The sequence below is a fragment of the Microtus pennsylvanicus genome, chromosome 9 (genome assembly GCF_037038515.1).
Source record: "Microtus pennsylvanicus isolate mMicPen1 chromosome 9, mMicPen1.hap1, whole genome shotgun sequence".
Taxonomy (NCBI): Eukaryota; Metazoa; Chordata; class Mammalia; order Rodentia; family Cricetidae; genus Microtus; species Microtus pennsylvanicus.
Genome location: NC_134587.1, coordinates 51,821,826 through 51,836,421, shown reverse-complemented (window position 1 = coordinate 51,836,421; position 14,596 = coordinate 51,821,826). Strand labels below are relative to the sequence as shown.

At 50.4% G+C, this 14,596-nt stretch overlaps 3 protein-coding genes across 3 annotated transcripts in view; 2 read left to right on the top strand and 1 right to left on the bottom strand.

The window, feature by feature from the left end:
* LOC142857001 (golgin subfamily A member 2-like) overlaps nucleotides 1-3,876 on the top strand; it is a 39,240-nt gene extending 35,364 nt beyond the window's left edge. Inside the window, exons 8-9 of the mRNA XM_075984622.1 lie at nucleotides 3,338-3,615; nucleotides 3,736-3,876. Of these exons, the coding sequence (XP_075840737.1) occupies nucleotides 3,338-3,615; nucleotides 3,736-3,876 (419 nt within the window). The remainder of the gene's footprint in view (nucleotides 1-3,337; nucleotides 3,616-3,735) is intronic.
* An 18-nt stretch (nucleotides 3,877-3,894) lies between these two features.
* Wdr38 (WD repeat domain 38) lies at nucleotides 3,895-6,983 on the top strand. The gene is made up of 8 exons (XM_075984621.1): nucleotides 3,895-3,972; nucleotides 4,616-4,736; nucleotides 5,454-5,570; nucleotides 5,647-5,744; nucleotides 5,961-6,041; nucleotides 6,125-6,256; nucleotides 6,360-6,509; nucleotides 6,771-6,983. Exons 1-8 carry the CDS (start codon nucleotides 3,904-3,906, stop codon nucleotides 6,981-6,983), a joined length of 981 nt encoding a protein of 326 aa, XP_075840736.1. The 5' UTR covers nucleotides 3,895-3,903.
* A 170-nt stretch (nucleotides 6,984-7,153) lies between these two features.
* Nucleotides 7,154-10,908, bottom strand: Rpl35 (ribosomal protein L35). The gene is made up of 4 exons (XM_075986052.1): nucleotides 10,810-10,908; nucleotides 10,434-10,570; nucleotides 9,726-9,807; nucleotides 7,154-7,339 (listed from the first exon to the last, which is right to left on the bottom strand). Exons 1-4 carry the CDS (start codon nucleotides 10,810-10,812, stop codon nucleotides 7,190-7,192), a joined length of 372 nt encoding a protein of 123 aa, XP_075842167.1. The 5' UTR covers nucleotides 10,813-10,908; the 3' UTR covers nucleotides 7,154-7,189.
* Nucleotides 10,909-14,596: the final 3,688 nt, after the last annotated feature.

Below are 14,596 nucleotides of genomic sequence, written 5' to 3'. Positions count from 1 at the left end.
CCATAAAACATGCTCAAGGCCTAAGCATATACGCCTTGCTCCTTTCCAGCTGTACACACATCATTTTCTAGGCCTCTCACAAGAAACCCTTGGGTAACCTTTATGATCTATGTAAACCTTATCAGATCGAAATCCTACCAATAGCACTTGTGGTGGTTTGGAAGAAAATGGCCTTCAAAGGGAGAGGCATTATTATTAGGTGTGACCTTGTTGAGGTAGGTAGGGCGTAATGGAGGAAGTGTGTCACTGTGGAGGGAGGCGTTGAGGTCTCATTTATGCTCAAGCCACACCCAGTGTCTCAGTTCACTTCCTGTTGCCTGTGCAAGATGTAGAACTCTCAGCTACCTCTCCAGCACTGTGTCTGCCTGCACAATGCATGGCCCATCATGATAATAATGGACTGAACTTCTAAACTGTAAACCACCCAGTTTAAATGTTTTCCTTTATAAGAGTTGCAGTGGAAAAAAAAAAGAGTTGCAGTGGGAGGCTGGAGAGATGGCTCAGAGGTTAAAAGCATTGGCTGCTCTTCCAAAGGTCCTGAGTTCAATTCCCAGCAACCATATAGTGGCTCACAACCATCTGTAATGAGATCTGGTGCCCTCTTCTGGCATGCAAGCATACATGCAGGCAAAACACTGTATACACAACAAATTAAAAAAATCTTTAAAAAAGAAAAGAGTTGCAATGGTCATGGTGTCTCTTCGTGGCAATGGAAACCCTACCACAGCATCTCTGGAGTCATCCCTATTATAAACTCACTGAAAAGGGGAAAGAGTGAGGGCAATGTTGCCTAGCTATCCTTACAGATATAATTTGAGAGTCACCAAAATCATATATATGGTTATTGCTTAAATGTAACTATCCCTTGAGAAGTCCACATGTACACACAGCTGTGCCTTATCCTTTCTCTGAATCTATTAACTCTGTACTTAAATTAAAGTTAAAGTCTCCCTTAATAAACAGCAGTTCTGGGGCTGGAGAGATGGCTCAGAGGTTAAGAGCATTGCCTGCTCTTCCAAAGGTCCTGAGTTCAATTCCCAGCAACCACATGGTGGCTCACAACCATCTGTAATGGGGTCTGGTGCCCTCTTCTGCAGACGTATACACACAGACAGAATATTGTATACATAATAAATAAATAAATATTTAAAAATAAATAAATAAATAGCAGTTCTTGGTGGGGGTGGGGAGGTGGGGAGGTTTGCAGAGTGAGTTCCAGGACAGGGCTAAATAGAGAAAATTTCTACCTTGAAAAACCACCACCACCACCACCACCACCAAACAAGAAACCGCAGTTCTGCTTCATCCTGCCCACCCTAGAATTCCTCTTTGTTACCCAATCAAGAACCATGACTTCACTTAAGTGGATGTCCCTGAAGAGACTCCTATGCAACTTTGGGCAGCAACATTAAACTCCATGGGCCCACTGCTGCTGACAGAGGGACTGGGGTCACCTCAGGGCCTGTGGCTGGGGCTACAGGGCTTGTCATGAGCTTCCCCCCAGGGTCCACCGGGCCCTCTTCACCCCCAGGCAGCAGCTGTGAATCATGACTGACTCTTCACGAACGAGGAGAAGTGATGCCCACGGATGCCCTGGCTCTTCCCAGTCTTCCAGAGACAAGCCCTCACCCTGGCTCTGGGCATCCTTGCTGTCTTGCTCATTTGAAAATGACGTCAAGTCGCCTGGCCTAAGGACTAGAGGCTTCTGTTTTGTAAGCCTGGGTCTTTAGAAGAGCGCTGATGTGTGTGTTTAGCTTTGTGATGCGATAAACCGCAGAGCAGGGGACAGGGAGAAAGGCCACTGCACTGGCCTAAAGAAGGACATGGTGGGACACACTTCCCGAGAAGAAAAGTGCTATGAAATGCCTCCCTTGGCCTTCCTAGGCGGTACTAGGGGTGATGGGTGTGAGGGAAGCATTTCCTGGCCCCAGGAGCAGTCAGGTAGCTGGAGAATGGATTCACTTACAGGGTTTTGGATCTGAGTACTTCAGACCATTGGGCAGGGCCTGAGTCACCATCATTCCTGTGACCTCCTTAGGAGTCCCCAGAAACTGCACCTGCCCAAAATCAGGGCTTGCACACCTGCTGGGCATGAAGCCCCTGGCTGCCAGGCCTTCTTTACAATACCAGTGTCCCCAGCAGTAGGCTTAGCAAGAAGGGCAATTTGGAAATCCGTATTTGGAGGAGGGTTTCTACCATTCACCACCCTTGAGAGGCAGTGCTCCTCCTCAGGAAACCTGTGAGTGCCTACTTTACATAGATATGGGCTGCTGGTCCTGGTTCTATAAGAAGGCAGGTTGAGCAAGCCAGTAAGCAGCACCTCTCCATGGCCTCCGCATCCGCTCCTGCCTCCAGTCTCCTGTCCTGTTTTAGTTCCTGTTCTGACTGTCTTCAATGATGGGACTGCAATGTGGAAGTGTAAGCCACTTAAAAACCCTTTCCTAGCTGGGCATGGTGGTGCTTTAATCCCAGCCTCCAGGAAGCAGAAGCAGGACAGCCAAAGATATACAGAGAAACCCTATCTTGAAAAAAACACAACAAAACAAAACAAGCAAGCAAAAAAGCCTCAGACTCCCTTTTCTACCCAGCTGGCGTTTGGTTGCAGTGTTTCCCGACTGCACACCAACTCTAAGTAGGATAGGTAGGGAGGGTGATAGAGGCAGGCGGTCCAGTGACCAGGCCAAGGTAGGGGTAGCAGTCAGGTGGCTAGGGGACATGCGAGCATAGGAGAGGCCAGGGATTTTGACTTCTGAGCACTCTGTCTTTGGGAGTCATGTGGTGGGGAGAATCTTTTTAATCAGCACAGATAGGTCTCTGAGGAGCCAGCTCGGTGACTTGGGCCCTTTGGGAGCAAGGATGAGGGTGGGCCCGGCTCAAAGCCGCCATTGTCGCCCCCTTACACGCCTGACTGTCTAGAGCCTAAAATAGAGCGGGACTAGAGTGGTCCCGTGAGAAGATTCTGGCAAAGGGCTGTGGGGGAAAGGGAATGAGTCACTGCTGGGAACCCTTGAATTTGACACTCCCAAAGCTGCCGCCCTGCCCAACCCCAGTCTGAAATTCACAAGGGGAGATCTCCCCCACACCCATCCCTGTTCATTTTCGTCTGGTAGGAGAGCTGGGAGCCTTGTCTCTGGCCTCAGGTCTTTGATGACGGAACTGAGTGACTTGCCCATTTCAACCCCCTGGGAGCCTGTTTCCCAGAGGTACAAGAAATAAGGACCTCAGACACCCGCTGTGAGGGCTCTGGTGAGGAGAGAACCAGCACTACTCTCCACATCTGCATTTCTTTAGCCGTCAGTTTCCACAGCTGTAAAGGTTTGTTCTTTGCACGTTTCAGGTCAAGCGATCCTGAGAGCTCCTGGGACCTCCCACCTGTACCTCCAGTCCCAGGCCCTCATGTTCCTTGCATCCTGGACGGTGGAGATGGATGCTGTCCCTAGGCCCAGAGCCAGCCAGCCACTTCTGGACGGAAGTCTGGCTCTTCGTGGATACTACCGTGTGCTAGCGCTACCTGTCCCCCGCCCTCCGCCGTGTTTGACTCAACTAAGCACTGGTAAATTGGACCCTGTTCAGCCAGTTGAAGGAGTCAGTGTGGCCTTTGCAGCTGGCGTCCCGGTGCGTATCTGGCGCGCCCTCTAGAGGTCACTCTGCTCAAATTCTTGGCCCAAGGTTACTGGTGTCTCCTGCCGCCCTACTTGCAGCAGCTTCCTGTAACATAAAAGGTCTCAATCACAGCTGCCTTACGCGGAGACTTACTGGAAACCTCCCCGACTGCGGCTGCGCACTCCGTCCCATTACCATGGAGACTGCTCGTACACAGCTTCCTTTACCCTTCCACCTTGTACCGACCCTCCAACGGGACTGGCGCCCGCTTAGGAGGGCCTGGCCCTGTGGCGGGTGCCCATGAACATCGAGGCCCCAACAAAGCTGGCCGTGAGCAGAGTGAGGTTCTTCGGTCAACACCGCGGGGAGGTGAGCCCCCGGGGCTCTGACCAGGCTTGGTGGGGTCTCTCCAGAGCTCAAATATAGCCTCTAGGATTATCTTTTCTTTTTGGTTTTTGAGACAGGGTTTTGTTATGTGGCTCTGGCTTTCTGGAATTCATTATATAGACCTGCCTCTGCCTCCAGCGTGTTCGCCCGGCCTTTTTCTGTCTAAGGGTTTCACTATGTAGCTGTTTGGCCAGAAACTCTCCATGGATCTGTTTTGGCTTTTGAGGCAGCATCAGGCTGCTCAAAATGCAAGCTCAGACTTCAGCCAGTTCTTCTGCCCTCCCTGGTGCTGGGATTGAAGGTCTGCACCACTATGGCCAGTTTGTCAATCTTCTGTTTTTTTTTTCAGAGTTTCTGCCCTGGAACTTGCTTTGTAAACCAGGCTTGCCTCTGCCTCTCAAGTGCTGGGATTAAAGGCTCAGGCCACCAGGCTAGGCTGAAATTCACTTCCTGATTTAGAACTTGCTTTAGGATTTGTATTCCAGCCTAGGTTCACAGGATCCTGGCTATGGAGTGGGACCTGGAGTTTATGCCCTCACCCTGGGTTCCTGGGTAGGTTAGAGCTGAGGGGACAAATAACATTTGTCAGGCATGGAACCACTTTTGCCCCGTTTCTGACTTCCAGGTCAACTGCTCTGCCTTCTCCTCTGATGGGCAGACCCTGCTCACAGCCGCAGATGACGGCTGTGTGTATGTATGGGAGACCAGGAGCAGGCGGCTGCTGTGGAGAATGTCAGGCCACAGAGGTGGGACTTAGCCACGGGGAGAGGGCTGGAGCAACAGGACTGGGGGACACCAAACCTAACACTCAGGGGGCCCAGCCACCGGGGAGAGGGCTGGAGCAACAGGACTGGGGGATACCAAACCTAACACTCAGGGGGCCCAGCCACTCACTCTGAGACCTGAGCTCAAATCTTGTTTTGCTTTTTTGGAACGATTTGTTTTGGCTGTCCTGGTACTCTGTACTGGCCTGCCTCCTGAGTACTGGGATTAAAGGTGTGTGCTCCCACAGCCCAGTCAGATTTTATTTCCTAATCCCTAGATATGCAGGCCAATGGTACATATTCTCCCTAACCTTCTTTGGCAGAACTACACCCCATTCTCCTCCATCCCAGATGTTGGGACTTCTCTAGAAGCCTCCTCCCCCAATGGGATATATCAGTGTTTACTGACTTGTTTCCCTTAAGCCTATGTCCTCCAGGTTGCCTGTCAACCTGTACATGTGAATTTTTTTTGGACTGTTTTCTTGCTCACAGGATAGATAAGCCTGAGGGAATTGATGGGACAGGGTGACTACCACCGAGCCAGAGAACCTAGGTGGGCAGTGCCGCTGTCACAGGAAGGAGGGGTCTAAATCTGATGACCCTGTGTTCCAGCTGTGCTCAGGTCAAGCCATGAGGCTAGAACCAGATGACATGTCAACTGTGAGGGCAGGACAATGCCAGTGTTCCCTGCCTCTTCAGGCCCAGTCAAGTTCTGCCGCTTCTCCCCTGATGGCCGCCTGGTTGCCAGCACCTCCTGTGACCACACTGTTCGCCTGTGGGATGTGACAAGATTCAAGTGTCTGCATGTGCTGAGAGGTAAAAGGGCAGACTTGCTTAGGCTCCTTTGTGGGCTGTGTCGTCCTCTTCCCCACCTTTGGGCTGGTGTCTGCAGGTCACCAGCGGAGTGTGGAGACAGTCAGCTTCAGCCCTGACTCAAGGCAGCTGGCATCAGGTGGCTGGGACAGGCAGGTCATTCTCTGGGAGGTACAGGTACGAGAAGATGGGGCCTGGGTCAGAGGTATGTGCTTTCTGCGCCCATGACCCCCAGTGCTTCTCCCTGCAGGGCAGTCCTTAGCCCGCACTGCCCCTCCCTCTTGTGGCAAGGCCCAGCAAGCTCACTTAGGCCAGTAGCCCCAAAGGCTGCCTAGTAAAGGACCACAGGCCCTGGACTGCCCTTCATCTCTGTAGCTCAGACTCTCTCTACAGTCTGGCCACAACGTTCGCCTCTTGGCTGGGCACCGTGATTCTGTGCAGAGCAGTGACTTCTCCCCCACTGCAAACGCTTTGGTGAGCCTCATCCCGGCCCCCACCTTGTCAGTGGCCACAGGAGTGGTGAAGAGCTGGTTCATACTCATGGTCACTGCCCACAGGCCACTGGCTCCTGGGACTCAACTGTGCACATCTGGGACCTGCGGGTGGCATCCCCAGCTGTCTCCTACCAGGTGTTGGAGGGCCACACTGGCAACATCAGCTGCTTATGCTACTCAGCATCTGGCCTCTTGGTAAGTCAGGCTACCTGGGCTTCAGGCCGGTCCCTATTTGCTCCCAGACCCTGAAGGGTGCAGGCCACTGTGCGGTTCACTGAGCTCAGGGGTGTCTATTTAGGCATCTGGCTCCTGGGACAAGACCATCCGCATCTGGAAGCCCACAACCAGCAGCCTTCTTTTCCAGCTCAAGGGACACGTCACCTGGGTGAAGAGCCTAGCCTTTTCTCCCGACGAGCTGAGGCTAGCCAGTGCTGGTTACTCCCACACAGTAAGTCTACCCAAGGTACCCCTCGTCCAAACCTTAGCCTTCCCATGCTAGACGATGCCCATAGGCCTAGCTGCACAGCAAGGGCACTGACTGGGCTGCCCCACAATGGTGGCATCAACAACGCTAACCTATGAACCTTTCACATCTGTGCTAAAGGCTATGCGGGTGGCACTTTAAAGCTTGCCCGCAGAAGAGCCCAGGCCATGCCTGGAATTTGGGAGCACACCGACAACTCCAAAGTCTGCCTGTTTTTACATCCAGGTCAAAGTCTGGGACTGCAACACAGGAGAATGCTTGGAGACCCTAAAGGTAAGGTACAGTGCTGACCAGGATGGGCGCAAAGACTGGCAGGACCCGCCAACCCTGACTCTGATGCTGTGCTACCCACAGGGCCTGCTCGATGTGGCCCATGCTTGTGTTTTCACCCCTGACGGCAAACTCTTAGTGTCAGGGGCTGCTGATATGGCAACATGACAAGCCCACTGCTCAAGTCTCAAGAACCTCTTCTGCCTAACTTACCACAGAAAGCAGCCACCAGGATCTTGGCTGCATGCAGGGATTACCCCATCCTGTCTGTCATCCGCCATAGCTAAGTGGTCACCAGGTCCCCACCCCCACTGACTCCAGGTACGAAACAAAAAGCAGAAAGTTAGCCAGCCTTGCACTTTATTGCCCTTCCATTAGGCCTTGACCGCATACTTGCGTAGCGGGTACAGCCTCTCCTTCCGCTGCTGCTTCTTTGTCTTCAGCTTCTCCTCGTGCTTGGTGAGCCGCCGGCGCATGGCTCTAGTTTTCTTGGGTCGCAGGTCCAGAGGCTTGTACTTCTTGCCCTGGGACAGAGAGTAAGTCTGAGTACTAGGGCTACAGTAAAGCAGGACTAACGGGACAGCGAGTTGAACGGGCACGCAGAGCTTTTTAGCTGGGATCTGCCAATAGGCTGGACGATTTCTACTACGTGTACACCAAGACCAGAGGGCTAAATTTCACTTTCCTATGTATAAATTGCCAGTAACTAAGTGAAAACCACAATCTAAAGGGCACAAGACACATACTGGGGTTGTGATTAATTGGGTGGGCCTCCAGACACAACCTTTAAGGGAGCTGTCACCTTCATCTCCTAGGCTTTTCCAAGAGTTCTAAAGTATTAGTCCCACCCCCAGGACACAGGTCCTACAGGTCAGGCTTCTACTTGGAGAAAAGCAGAAGCCCCACCAAGAACTTCAGGACAAAATGGCTTCCAAAGCAAGCTCCCCAGCAGTCAACTGAAAAGCAGAGAGCAAGGCACGCACAAGTCTTTAAGAATATGTCATCAAAGCCGGTTGTGGTGGCGCACGCCTTTAATCCCAGCACTTGGGAGGCAGAGGCAGGCGGATCTCTGAGTTCGAGGCCAGCCTGGTCTACAAGAGCTAGTTCCAGGACAGGAACCAAAAACTATGGAGAAATCCTGTCTCGAAAAAAAAAAAAAAAAGAATATGTCATCAGCCTGGTGCTGGTGGTGCACGCTTTTAATCCCAGCACCTGGGAGATGGAGGCAGGGCGATCTGAGTTCTAGCCCAACCTAATATACACAGAGAAACTCTGCCTCAAAAAACAACAAAAAAATCATGGGGCTGAAGAGATGGCTCAGCAGTTAAGACTCACTGGCTGCTCTTCTAGAGGTCCAGGGTTCAATTTCCCAGCAACCACATGGTGGCTCATGACCACCTATAGTGGGACCCCATGTCCACATGCAGATAGACCAATCATATACATAAATATTAAATAAATCCTCCAAAAAATGTGTAGTTAGGCTGAGCAGTGGTTGCCCACACTGCTAATGATGGCACTCAGGAAGCAGAGGCAGCCAGATCTCTTGAGTTCATGGCCAGCCTGGTCTACAGAGACCCCGTCCTCAAAAACAAAAAAGAGGGCTGGAGAGATGGCTCAGTGCTTAAGATTTCAATCCCCCTGTAATCACATGGTGGCTCACAAGCATCTGCAGTGAGATTTGGTGCCCTCTTCTGGCCTGCAAGGGATACATACAGGCAGAATACTGTATACATAATAAAATCTAAAGAAATCCCTTTGGCCGGGTGCTGTGCACGCCTTTAATCCCTTCACTTGGGAGATCTCTGTGTGTTAGAGGCCAGACCAAGTTACAGCTACACAGAGAAAACCCTGTCTCGAAAAACCAAAAAAGTTCCTGCAGGTGGATGGAGGACCCCAGAAAGATGTATAGCATGGGGTGAGGGCACAAAGACACCTCGGGTAGGCCTTATCCATGTTCTGTTCACCCACTAAACACGCCTATCTATTGTTGTTTATGAACAAGCTAGATGGCTGACAGTGCCCACACAGCATGGTGCCTGCAACCCAGCCGGGAGGCAGAGGTTACCCTGGTCTACAAAGTGAGACCTGTTCAAAAAGAAAAAGCACAACCCCCAACTTTACTTTTTTGTGGTCTGGGGGTAGTTCAGTGCTGGTTTACTTACTTGCCTGACACCTGAAACGTCAGGGTTTTAGCCACCAAGCACCACCTGAATAAAAAGCCATCTTCAGTCACATATACGCTAAGTGATGAAATGTCACATGTATCCGGAGTCAAGAAGAACCACAAAAAGTTTCACCTAAGTTCAGTTCCCTGACTGACAAGTGCCTGATCCTCAGAAACTGAGGAAGATTCCAGACCTGCCCAAACCAAAATTTCCTGACATCACGACAGCTTTCTGATTGATATGCCAAGTCCCAATACTAATTTGCTCTATCAGATGGCTTCAATTAAGATAAGAGAATTATCTTAAAATGATGAGGCTCCCTCCAGAACAGTTTCTTCTGGAGACAACAGCCCCAGCTACAGGAGTGAATCTGTACGGCTCTGCCTTGCTTTGCCTCTACACTGACAGAACTAAGGTCGAAGAGGGGCATGGGTCCCTCAGTTTACCAGCAAGTGCTTGGCAGATGAGACAAACAGTGACGGGGACAACACCTGAACAGCCAGAGGCCAGGGTTCCAGCTCCGACCCCGACCCGCAGCAAAATAGCCCAATGACTACAACACAGCATAGCTGAGAAGGCCCACACAGGATGCCCACTTTCAACACTTACCTTTTGACACTAACAGAACTCATGTCAGTGCGGGAAACTGATAACTGATTAAACTCAGGCACAAAAATTGGGAGGTCACCCTTCCTCCCACGTACCCCCAAACCTCTTCACAACAGCTCCGGCCAGTGCTCACCTTGTAGAATTTCCTGAGGTTTTCCTTTTGAGTCTGGTTAATGACGGTGAGAACACGGGCGATGGATTTGCGGACAACTCGTCTGTGAAAACAGATGTCTATGAATTCCAAGTGCCAGCTTATGTTGGTACTCCCCAAGTCCCCATCTATATCACCTAGTGGGCAAAGTCCTGGAGGCGAGGACAAGTTTGTCAACAGGCTCTTCAGGGACACGTGTATGGAAAACTAATGCAGCTAAGCCAACGAGAAACGGTCTTTTAACCCAGGCCAAGAGCTTATACCAGAGGCTATGCTATGAAATGGTAGCTATTCTAGCTTAAGGAAGCACACCGTGGAATCAACAGGTGTGGAGAGAACACAGAAGCAGGCAGAAAGCAATTTGTCTGAGGGCATAGGCTGGAGGTCTCAGCACGTAAATTTCCTTATGTTTTTCTCTACTCACCCTCAAGACTGTCTGGGGTGGAGTACTGGCGGCATCCATTAAAGCCAACCCATGTCCTCTTCGCAAGCCCCCTTGGTCCTTACCATGTTCCTCCAGTCCTCCTACAACCCATGCCTGGGTTCAGGCGGGTGGCACTGCCATGTGCCTTCCGGAATTCCCAGTTCTTTAAACTACGTAAATTGGCCAAGGTCGATTGGTGGGAAAAAGCGCAAGGGGCCAAGGCAGAGAATGGTGTGCACCCAGCTGGGACCTCAAGGGTCACTTACATCTTGGAGAGCTTGGACGCGGCGCCGCCTGTCACCTTGGCGACGCGAAGCTGGGATAGCTCCACTTTCAAATCGTCCAGTTGTTTTAGCAGCTCCTCCTTCTTCTTGCCGCGCAGGTCCCGAGCCTTAATCTTGGCCTGTACGAGAGGCGACTCTGTGGGTCACCGAGCGGAAGCTCCCGCTTTCACCGCGGCCGACCGAGGGACCGTGAGCGGGTAGGGTACGCGGTCTGCACAGGCCCGAAGCAGGGCCGGCCGTACAGAGCCAAACCGCAGGCCTCGGACGCTCCTTGCGTCCCCCGCTTACCCTCCGCACCCCGCGCCGCTGTCCCCACGCGTTCCCCCACCCGGATGGCACCAGATTCCCGTGGCCTCACCATGGCTGCGTTGCTCACCGCTGAGGCCGCCTCCGAGAGAAAGAGGAAGAAGTGGGGCTGACTTCCGTAACTACTGCCGGGTGGCGCCGAGCACGGCCAATAGCGTCGCGGTGTGGGAGGCCCGCCCCGCCCCGCCTGTGCGCAGTCGTGCCGGAGGTGCCCGCCCCTTCCTGAGTATCCTGCCCCGCCTACATCGCCTGGTCTTTAAGCTCTGCCGCTGGGCAAACTGAACCTTGGGCAGCGTAGCGAAAGCTGCAGCCGGTCACTCAGTCGTTTATTTCGTTCCCTGCCCTGGTCCCCTCTGAGCCACCCGTGGGTGGATCTGTGGGTACGGAGGGCGTGAGGTGTGGGCTTAATTCTTTGAAAGTTTGAGACAGGATCTCACTGAATGTCCGTGGCTGTGTGTGTGTGTGTGTGTGTGTGTGTGTGTGTGTGTGTGTGTGTGTGTGTGTGTGTGTGTGTGTGTGTGTGTGTGTGTGTGTGTGTGTGTGTGTGTGTGTGTGTGTGTGTGTGTGTGTGTGTGTGTGTGTGTGTGTGTGTGTGTGTGTGTGTGTGTGTGTGTGTGTGTGTGTGTGTGTGTGTGTGTGTGTGTGTGTGTGTGTGTGTGTGTGTGTGTGTGTGTGTGAGAGAGAGAGGGGGGGGGGTTGTCGAACAACCTGCGAAATTTGGTTCTCTCCTTCAACCACGTGGATCTCGGTTCCGAATTATCTAGCCAATTCATATTTATATTGAAAGTGTACCACCACCTGGAAGGAGATTTCGATACTGACAATGCAGTCAAATTCCGGCAAGAACTGGTGAAGACAGTGTGGAATAGTACAGAACGCATTCCAAGACTACTTAGGATTTCCAGTTATTATTCTAGGTCTGGGCCCTGTGTCACAGCCCTGTGATTCCAGCACTCAGGCAGTGCAAAGGAGGATAGGGAGTTAGCGTATTGGAGGTCAGCCTGGGATGTTGTATTGAGAGACCCTGTCAAACAAGGGCTGGGAGTTTGCTTCTGTGGTAGTTTGCCTGGCAGGCACAAGGCTCTGGATTCAATCCCCAACACTGAAATACGAATAAATAAAAACAACTCCAAAATAAAAGCTACACGTTGATATCTTGGTAATTCCATTCCCACCTTTGGTCGGACCTCTTCCCTATGAGACAGTCTTTGAGGATTAGTGGAGCTGCCGGGCGGTGGTGGCGCACGCCTTTAATCCCAGCACTCGGGAGGCAGAGGCAGGCGGATCTCTGTGAGTTCGAGACCAGCCTGGTCTACAGAGCTAGTTCCAGGACAGGCTCCAAAACCACAGAGAAACCCTGTCTCGAAAAACAAAAAAAAAAAGAGGATTAGTGGAGCTAACCTGACAACCTGTAAAGCCAAGCCCAGACCTGATATGTAGAAAGCATCATTGATATTAACATGGTTAATGTGGCCACATCAGAGCAACACAGACTAGGTCTGCTAGGTATCTGTAATATGACTGTATGGCCGGGGGTGTCTGCGTCTGGGGAGTGGTGGGTTGGCACACACCTTTGATCCTAGCACTTGGAAGGCAGATGCAGGTGAATCTCTGTGAGTTCCAAGACTAGCCTGGTATACAGAGTTGAGTTCCAGGACATCCAGGGCGCTACATCCCAGTGCTGGGATTAAAGGAATATGCCACCACCACCTGGCTTGACCCAGATGTTTTTTTTTAAATACGGTTGCTAGAGGTCCATTTTTAAAATTCAGTTAGAACTTGCCACTATTCTCTCTTACAATTTACAAGACTGTCCCCTTGAGTAAAGACAGAATCACTTCCCTTTAAGAGACTTACAGGTACTGAGTAATTTTCTCCTTAACACTTTGCCATTCCTGATGTAATATAAGACAGTTTTAAAAATTATTTTATGAGTACCATGTATGTGCAGTGCCAGCAGAGGTAACCGGATATCCCTGGATGTGAGAGCAGCAAGTCTTTTCTGTTTTGAGACGTTGTTTCACTAAATGCACAGATTTATTTATTTATTTGTTTATTTTTGAGTTTCAAGACAAGGTTTCTCCGTAGCTTTTGGTTCCTGTCCTGGAACTAGCTCTTCTAGACCAGGTTGGCCTCGAACTCACAGAGATCCGCCTGCCTCTGCCTCCCGAGTGCTGGGATTAAAGGTGTGTGCCACCACGGCCCGGCCCCACAGATTTTTTTTTTTCTCTCCTCAAGAAGGCCCTGGCTGTCCTGAAATTCACTAAGTAATCCAGACTGGCTTTGAATTTACAGAGATTCAACGACCACTGCCTCCTGAGTGCTGGGATTGAAGGCGTGCACCACCACTGGCCTGCTAATGCAGGATTTGTACACAGGGGTGTACCACTGTGTCAGATTTCAGTACAGGCCTTTCTTTTGTTTTGTTTTGTTTTTTTTTGTTTTTTTTTTAATTTGTTTATTTATTAAGGATTTCTGCCTCCTCCCCGCAACCGCCTCCCATTTCCCTTTTGTTTTGTTTTTTTGTTTTGTTTTTTCGAGACAGGGTTTCTCTGTGGTTTTGGAGCCTGTCCTGAAACTAGCTCTTGTAGACCAGGCTGGCCTGGAACTCACAGAGATCCGCCTGCCTCTAGGTGTGCGCCACCACCGCCCGGCTGTCAGATTTCATATCATGAACACGAGGTACAACATTTCATTCACTCGATTATTAGATGCCATTTCCCTAATAAACTTAATATCTGCTACTAAGTTTCTTCTGACCAAGATATTCTAGAGGAGGGACTGGAGAGATAGCTCGGCAGATAAGAGCACACTGGTAGCTCTTCCAGAGACACTGGGGTTCCATTCCCAACACCCATATGACATGGTGTTTTGCAACCAAGCACCTAATTCCAGGTTCCCTGCGCCCTCTTCTGTCCTCCAGCTGGCACTACAAACACATGCTGCAAAGAAATACTTGCAGGCAAAGCAGTCAGAGAAATAAAATAGTAAAAACAAACAAACAAACCAAAAAGCAACCAAAAATCTAAGATGTTCTCCCCAGAACATCTTTATAATAGTAGATATGAATTTTTCTGCTATTTTATTACCTGCCTGCGTCCCAAATATCTTCTTAGGTATGGGGCAGGAGAACAGGTAGGTTTTGACTACTTCCAGCATCTGAGGCTTTTTTTAGCATCTATCTATCCCCATGAGAGCCTGACTTTAGCATCCTAAGGTATGGAGACACCATTCAATTAGAAGTATGCAAAACAAGAACCATGTTTCAATGACTGACTTTTGCTCGAGTAAGTTTTCGTACAATTACTGAAACGATTCATTTTAGCCTACAGCTGAAATCAAGAGAAACCAACATCCTAGGCGTTCTAGATACTGCCCTCCTCCCATCAGTTCCTAAATTTTGCTTCTTTCGCCTCCTAAAATATGCCTCTTCAGTCAGGATCGGCCTTCCTGAGTACAGAATCTTTTTTTTTCCAGAGCGCCTGCAGGGGTCGCTACAACCTCAAGTAAAGTTGTCATCAAGCGTCCTGTCAGTCCCTGGGTTCTATGTTAACGCCGTTAAAACCCCTTTTTTTAAAAAAAAAAAAAAAGATTTATGGGCTGGAGAGATGGCTCAGCGGTTAAGAGCACTGGCTGCTCTTCCAGAGGTCCTGAGTTCAATTCCCAGCAACCACATGGTGGCTCACAACCATCTGTACTGAGATCTGGCACCCTCCTCTGGCATGTGGGCATACATGGAGGCAGAATGTTGTATATATAATAAATAAATCTTTAAAAAGAAAAGATTTATTTATTTATTATGTGTATATATAGTGTTCTGGCTGCATGTATGCCTGTAG